General features: G+C 37.3%; 1 protein-coding gene across 1 annotated transcript; it reads left to right on the forward strand.

The window, feature by feature from the left end:
- Positions 1-1,872: 1,872 nt before the first annotated feature.
- Positions 1,873-6,197, forward strand: LOC102389108 (C-type lectin domain family 2 member H). Its single transcript, XM_044940625.2, has 3 exons — positions 1,873-2,191; positions 2,946-3,052; positions 6,083-6,197. The coding sequence occupies exons 1-3, from the start codon at positions 2,123-2,125 to the stop codon at positions 6,195-6,197; spliced, it is 291 nt and encodes a 96-aa protein (XP_044796560.2). The 5' UTR covers positions 1,873-2,122.
- The last annotated feature ends 1,766 nt before the right edge of the window (positions 6,198-7,963 follow it).

Here is a 7,963-nt window from a genome sequence, read left to right on the forward strand (position 1 = left end):
TTCTATCTCCTATAGCCCCTTCTATCTGTGGTTTTCCTCATCTCAGGAAATAGCAACTTTATCTTTCCAGTTTTCAAGGTAAAAACTTTATAGTCCTTTTTTGACTCTTTTCCCCCACTCTCAAGCCCCAAATATAATCAGAAAATTCTGCCTGGCCTTTCAAAATATGACCACAATCTGTGTACTTTTCATCATTTCTACCCTCTTGATTGTTTCCAATCCACATCTTCTATCTTCTAAATCTTCCTCTCTCTTCCACTCTTGACCTTCTAGAGCAAAATGCCCAGTGAAAATGTAATGTGAGTCACAAATGTCATTTAAATGTTAACAGCCACATTGAAATTAAAGAAAAATTGAAACAGTTTTAATTGCATTTTATTTAATTCAAACGTAGTCAATGTATTATCATTTCATCATGTAGCTATGTAAACATTATTGAGATCTTCATATTATTTTTTGTAGTAAGTGTTTGATATTCAGTGTTCATTTTATACTTACAAGACACCTGAATTTAGACTAGCAATTTCAGGTGCTCAATAGTCACACCTAGCTATGGCTACCATTTCAGGCAGTACAGTTCTAGAGTATATTTTTAACAATTTTTTGAGACAAATCAGATCTGTGCAAAATGTTGCAGAAGTCTTTTATTCTGTTGGAGTGATGCCAAAATCCTACGAATGGCCATAAGGCTCTGTTGGATCTGGTCATTCACCTATCTCTGTGATCTCATCTCTTACTATTTCATTTTCCTCCAGTCCTCTGGCATCCTTACTATTTTGTGAAGAAGGAAGACACATTCATCTTTGTCTTTTGTCCTAGGTCTTCTTTTTGTTTGGGAAGCTCTTCCCCTATATGTGAATATGTGCCCCCAGCTACCTCCTTCAAGTCTTTAATAAATATCTCATGGAACACTGTCTGGACTATTGCACTAAAATTGCACCTCTTTCCACCAACAGTCCCAATCCCCTTTACTTTGATGCATTTTATGACAAACTAGTATAGTTTACTAGACGTGTAAGTCCCATTAAGGAGAAAGATTTTTGTATCTTATTTATAGAGTTGTGCTTCTAAAACTACAAAAGTTTATCTGGCACATGGTGGAAGCTCAAATAAAAATTGTTGAATGAATGAAAAAATTAGTGAGTGAATTAGAAAACATGGCTTTCTGGTGACCCAAGTTCTGAGCCAAATACTTGATTTTTGAACAAGATGTTTACTTGTACTTGACATTTTAAAATCATTTTGAAATTAATATTGGTGACCTGAGTTTTTCCACTTGACTTTTATACCAGGACTCATATGTATAGTCCCACATTGCTGGTTTATTATACAGTTTGAGGGTCTTCAAATTCAGACTGTTGAGTGTGAGCCAGTCATTTCTTTCAGCTGGGGTTAGAGGTGTCCTTTTTATTCAACCTAGTTTCTCTGAAGGTTGTTACACTTTCATGAGTAATTTTATCTACCTAGTGGCAGTAAGTTGGAGAGTAAAAAGTGGATGTTAGTAAGATTTCAACATTTTTTCCCCTCCATTGTTTTGAGTTTAAAGATAAAGGAACAATTTTAATGAGAGGTGCTGTTTTTGAAAGACAATCTAGTCTCACTTAAGTCAGCAATAGGGAGCCAAGTCTCTGAGATTTTGAGATGTGTCCCAGCCACCATAGTAAATTACAGGGAAGAAAACTGGTAAATAAAGAAAATACCAGTAGTATGAAAAAAATGGAAGGAAAAATGTCTAAAGAAGATTGAGTTTCTGAAAGTTTGTTTATTACCACCATTTTAAAGTATGCATAGATCTGTATTCTTCAGTGGTGATTTGTTTTATGCTCTGTTCTTGATCTTTAATTTTCCTGAATTATATCAGTTAAATCATTTGAACTGAACATGGAAATAACATATATTTTCTCAGTCTGAAATATATGAGAATCTTTTACAGTGAAGGTGAAACTCTTTCATTTTCTTACACTTTCTTCATTTTTCCCTCTCAATTACTGTGTTAATTTTAGCTAAAAATCCAGTGATCTTCAACAACAAGACATGCTCTGAGGATGCAATTATATGTCCACAAAGCTGGAACCGAATCAATAATAATTGCTTCTTTCAATCTGAACGTGAAAAAACTTGGATGGATGGCCAGACAAAATGCACGGCTCACTCTGGATCTCTGGCCATATTCAACTCCAAGAATGAAGCGGTTAGATGTCTCCTTCACAGTATATGTTCCATTTAATTTACTGAGTAGCTACTCTGTAACAGGTATACTTCAAGGGTGTGATAGATCAGTCAATGAGACAGTCAAAGATCTTTGTCTTTATAGAGGTTAAATCACACAGGAAGAGACAAGGAATAAAAAATAATCACAATAAATATATAAATTATATAGTATGTTGCAAGTTAGTAAATTTTATGCAAAAAATTGTAAGTTGAGAGGATTTTATGAGTGTTTTCAGTGGGTAGACTACAAGTAAGATAGTCAACTCAGTGATAACACTTGAGCAAAAATGTAATGCAGATAGGGGAGTTAGTTGGTCAAGGGAATATCTGGGGGACAAACTTCCCAGAAAAGGAAACAGTGAGAACATGAATTGTAAGGTAGGTACCTGCCTGGAAAATTCAATGAACAGAAAAGAGGCAGCCAGTCAATGTACCTAACATGAGAATGTGAGTGAGGGATAGGGACCATCTAGGTCTTGTAACCTTTTTAAACTAGAATTAGGAGATATTGCAGAAAATGAAAAATAAAGAATATGACATGATTTGACTTAAGTTTTAAAACAATCATTTTCTTTTAAATGTAATGTGCCCATGAATTACAAATATAAAAGCAGAGTATATGTTATTAGGCTGTTGCAATAACTCTAGCAAGAGGGTAGTGGGCTCAAAATGACCATAGCATTGGAGGTAATAAGAATGAGAAAACTAGGAGAGCACTCTGTATTTTGTGAAAGGAATCTTTGATGCCCTTTCTGGGACCCTCTTGCTATTGGATTGGACTGAAAATGGACAGCACAAGCAAACTCTGGATATGGACAAATGGAGATGTATTCAGCAACTGGTAAGCATTAATAGCGTGTATTTGTTCATAAATGTGTTAAGGATAGTAAGAACTCTGAATCTATAATTGTTCTTGTTTGTTTAGTGCCTGACTCTTTTGTGATCCCATGGACTGCAGCCTGCCAGGCTCCTCTGCCCATGGGATTTCCCAGGCAAGAATATTGGAGGGGGTCACCATTTCCTTCTCCAGGGGATCTTCCCAACCCAGGAATCAAACCTGGATTTTGTGCATTACAGACAGATTCTTTACTGCTGAGCCAGCAGGGAAGCAGAAATCTATGATTAGCCACCTCCATAATTTCCTCTACACCATCTCCCAAAAAGGCCCCTCAACAAATTAAATGCCAAAGAGAAGCTTCAGACAAATATATGATCTTGGGCGAAGGTCAGATACCAATATTTATTTCTACACATTCAGATGGACTATACCACTCGTGAGCCACAAAGATTACTTTTATTCTAGACGAAATGAAAATCCAACGTGTATGAACCTTGCCTTATTCTCAGGGCTTTGCTTTTGGTTTGTTTGTTTACTATTGCTTCGAATTCTCATTGGCATGGGAGTCTTAGAAAGTTTACTCAAACCTACACTTACTACACCCACTGGTGGCCTGAAATGGAAGAAAATTAAGTGATAAAGGCAAAATATTTGCTTCCATTGACCACTGAAAATCTAGACTTTCTCTATGTTCCTAAGCTTGAAGAATTGATTGTGCCTGTAGACTTCACTTCTGTTCTTGAAATATTTAAGATCTTCTCCAATTTCATGGAGGAGAAAGAAATTGGAAAGATACTGATTTCCCCATAGAGAGGGGGCACTAGCTACAATTTATTGAGCACCTACTAAGGACAGATGCTGTCTCAGTCCAGTGGCATTTGGTACTAGACATGATAAATGTGTATGATGTAACAGAGTAACAGAGGTTGCTAAATTTAGAGACATTTCTGTTATCACTGTGTTTATATCCAATTTGGGCTGAAAATACACATGCAATGATTTGAGCCCAATAATATAGCCAATCATTATGTTTTCAACTTTGAAAAATATATGACAAAGTATAACAAAAACTTTCTGACTACCAAACGTAACAACTATGGAATTTTCTTGAGAGAAGATATTGTGTATTATATACAGCTCCACTTTGAAAAAAAGATGAGAGAAGTAAAACTAAGTTGGTTAAAATTGGTGCAATAGTTTGCTAAGGCTACGGTAATAAATACCACAGACTCGGTGGCTTAAACAATAGTTATGGAGACCAGAAGTCTCAGATAAAGGTTTGGCAGGGTTGATTTCTTCTGAGGCCTCTCTCCTTGGCCATCTTCTCCTCTGTGTCTTCACATGGTCTTCCCTTTGTGCACTTGCCTATCTGTGCCCAGATTTCTTCTTCTTATGAGGAGATCAGCCATACTGGAGTAGGGCCCCCTGTAAAGACTCCTTTTTAACTTAACCAACATTTTAAAACACTTCATCTCCTAAGATAATTGCATTCTGATCTATGAGCAGTGAGGTCCTCGATATATAAATTTGAAGAGGGGGGTACATAATTCAGCCTATGACAATTATTGAGCACTCAACACCAAAGAATGCATAGGAAAAGAAATCGCATACATTTTGGAAACAGGCAGATAAAAATTTCAAGTTACACTAGAAGTTAGGACGTGACACCTGTGTCACAAAGGAACTCCCCAATGGCTGAAAGCATTTTAATTAACAGAAATTATATACCAGGAATCATCATAACTCTCCATTCTATTTTTCTTTTCCTTATTTTGAACTCTGAACTTTCTCTCTTTATATATGACCCAAAATAGGAATGTAGTAAATCCTTTCAAGATATTTTATTTATAATTATTTATGTGTGTCATAACCTATCCAGCAAGAAATACCCAAATGACAGTAGTTGCAAGAGTAGATGAGTGAACATCTATTTCAGCCTTAAGACTGTCTGATTTTTTTTTTTTAACAAGTGAAGAGTGGTCAATTTAATGTCATTTATAATGTCTCCTTTATATAATCTTTAAATGGCAAAAGAAATTTATTTGATCATTTTTATTCTGAAGTATATTGCTTCTCAGGTAGCTCAGTGGTAAAGAATCCACTTGCCAGTGAAGGAAACACATTAGACATGGGATCCATCCCTGGGTAGGGAAGATCTCCTGGAGGAGGAAATGACAGCCCACCCCAGTATTCCTGCCTGGAAAATCCATGGACAGAGTAACCTGGCAGGCCTACAGTCCATGGAGTCTCAAAGAGACCATGACTTAGTGACTGAAAATGCATGATTTTGAAGTATAAAAGGAAAAATTGCATCCTTTATAAAATGATTTATTGTGTTTCAGTTCAGTTCAGTTGCTCAGTAGTGTCCAGCTCTTTGCGACCCCATGAACCGCAGCACGCCAGGCCTCCCTGTCCATCACCAACTCCTGGAATCCACCCAAACCCATGTCCATCGAGTCGGTGATGCCATCCAACCATCTTATCCTCTGTCGTCCCCTTCTCCTCATGCCCTCAATCTTTCCCAGAATCAGGGTCTTTTCCAATGAGTCAGCTCTTTGCATCAGGTGACCAAAGTATTGGAGTTTCAGCTTCAACATCAGTCCTTTCAATGAACACCAAGGACTGATCTTCTTTAGGATGGACCGGTTGGATCTCCTTGTGGTCCAAGGGACTCTTGAGAGTCTTCTCCAACACCACAGTCAAAAGCATCAATTCTTCAGCACTCAGCTTTCTTTATAGTCCAACTCGCACATTCATACATGACCACTGGAAAAAACCATAGCCTTGACTAGATGGACCTTTGTTATAGCGTTTACTACCCTCATAACCCTTTCTTCTCACCATCACAGGTAAAGTTTGGAGGTAAAAATTGGATAAGAAAAGAAATGCAGCTTATTTCACTTCCTCTATTCCTTCCACATCCCACATGTTGAAACATAGTCACCAGAGTTTGCACTGCATATTTTAGGTTGTGCTTTATTGTTTCTCATGAAGTTCAGTCAATAAAGAGTGAATCTTTTTGTTTTGTTCTAGGTTCAGTATTGATGGAAGTGGAGAGTGTGCCTGCATGTTTCAGAAGGGCATAAGTAGTGACAGTTGTAGCGATGCAAGAAAGTACGCATGCAGCAGAAAAGGGTTTTGTCCTTAGATAAAGAATTTTTCCCATGCAGGAAATAAAGTGATTAAATAAAAACTTATCTTCTTATACTTTATAAATTCATGTAGTTGCATTTTCTTTTCCATCAGACATACTTTTTTTTTAAAGTTCACTTATCTTCATTTGAATATTTATCTAAGAAGACAGGAGTCAATGGTGGTGGATTAGTAGAATGTGGAGTGTGCCTCTCCCCACAAATGCATCAAGAATAGAACTACAGGGACTACCCTGGTAGTCCCGTGACTAAGACTTTGCACTCCCAATTCAGGGGGTCCAGGTTCAATACCTGGTCAGGAAACTAGACCCCATATGCTGCCAAATATATATATATATATATATATATATATATATGTACTGATATATATTTACATTTATAAATGGAGCAATTTTCAAAGAGCAACTGTTGAACACTATTAGAGGAATTTGAACACCTAAAAAGACAAGAAAAAGTCCTCACACAACTGGGTTGGACAAAAGAAAGGAAGAAAAAGAAGAGGAAACAGGAAGGGACCAGGACCCCAAGGAATATTTGAAAAAGAGGAAAGGTTCCTTCACTCAGAGAAGCCCACTCATAGCTAGGGGTACTAGCTGGGGAAGGGAGGAATCTTCAGGGTACCTGAGTGGAATGAAGCAACAGGTCTGTGGAGGGCAGGAGGACATGCAAGTTCCATGTCCCAGACAGTGCACCTCAGCTTGAGATGTAGGTCTTTGGTGCAAAGGGAGACTAGATGCTAGAAAAAAGAGTTTAGAGAATGGACCCAAGAAGGAACTGCAGTTGGCTGTGAGAATCGCCTGAATAACCTCATTCATTCTGTCAAAATTCTTTCAGGAATCATCTTTCTGTCAGATATTCTTGAGAAATTTCTTTCTTTCGGTCATGTTTCCCTCAGATACGTCCTTCTTAACATTAGATACATCCTGAAATCTTTCTATCAGAAATCCTTCAGAAACCTTTTTGTTAGAATTACTTTACTAGTCTACATCATATATGAAAATTCCCTTAGACATCTCCTTCTTTCTATCAGGTGTCCCACAGAAATCTCTATCTTTCTGTCAGATTTTATCATAGCACTTCCTCATTTCTGTCAAATTTTATATCAGAGCCTCCTCCTTTCAGAATATTCTCTGAAATTTCCTTCCTCGGTCAGTATTCCCTCAGTAATCTCTTTCTTTCTGTCAAATTTCCCTTAAAAATTGTCTTCTTTTTGTCAGGCTTTCCTCAGATGTCTCCTTCTTTCTTCTGGCACCCCCTCAGTAATCTCCCTCATTTTTTCAAATTTCTTTCAGAAATGTTCTCTTTTGTTTTATGTTTCCCTTGAAATGAAAATGTTAGTCACTCAGTTATGTCTGACTTTGTGACCTCATTGACTGTGCTCGCCAGGCTCCTCTGTCCACGGAATTCTTCAGGCAAGAATACTGGAGTGGGTGGCCATTCCTTTCTCCAAGGGGTCTTCTGGACCCAGGGATTCAAATAGTCACCGGCATTGTGGGCAGTTTCTTTATCATATGAGCTACCAGGGAAGCCCATGTTTCCCTTAGTAAGTCTCTTTATTTCTGACAGAATTTTCTCATAATTGCCCTCTTTCTCTTAGGTTTTCCTCTCACATAGCATTTCTTTCAGAATTCTCGTAGAAATCATCTTCTTTTGTCAGAATTTTCTTCAAAATTACCTTTTTTCTGTCTAGTTTTCCTTTGATATAACCTTCTTTAAGGTTTCTCTTAGAAATCTTTTTTCTCTCATTGTTTCCTCAGAAATA

The sequence above is a fragment of the Bubalus bubalis genome, chromosome 4 (assembly GCF_019923935.1).
Source record: "Bubalus bubalis isolate 160015118507 breed Murrah chromosome 4, NDDB_SH_1, whole genome shotgun sequence".
Lineage (NCBI taxonomy): Eukaryota > Metazoa > Chordata > Mammalia > Artiodactyla > Bovidae > Bubalus > Bubalus bubalis.

Bases quoted from the DNA above. Each gene is read 5' to 3' on its own strand.
- LOC102389108 (XM_044940625.2), top strand. From the start codon at position 2,123: ATGGATGGCCAGACAAAATGCACGGCTCACTCTGGATCTCTGGCCATA. The intron at 2,192-2,945 runs GTTAGATGTCTC...ATTTTGTGAAAG, and splicing joins TCAACTCCAAGAATGAAGCG to GAATCTTTGATGCCCTTTCT. The intron at 3,053-6,082 runs GTAAGCATTAAT...GTTTTGTTCTAG, and splicing joins GGAGATGTATTCAGCAACTG to GTTCAGTATTGATGGAAGTG.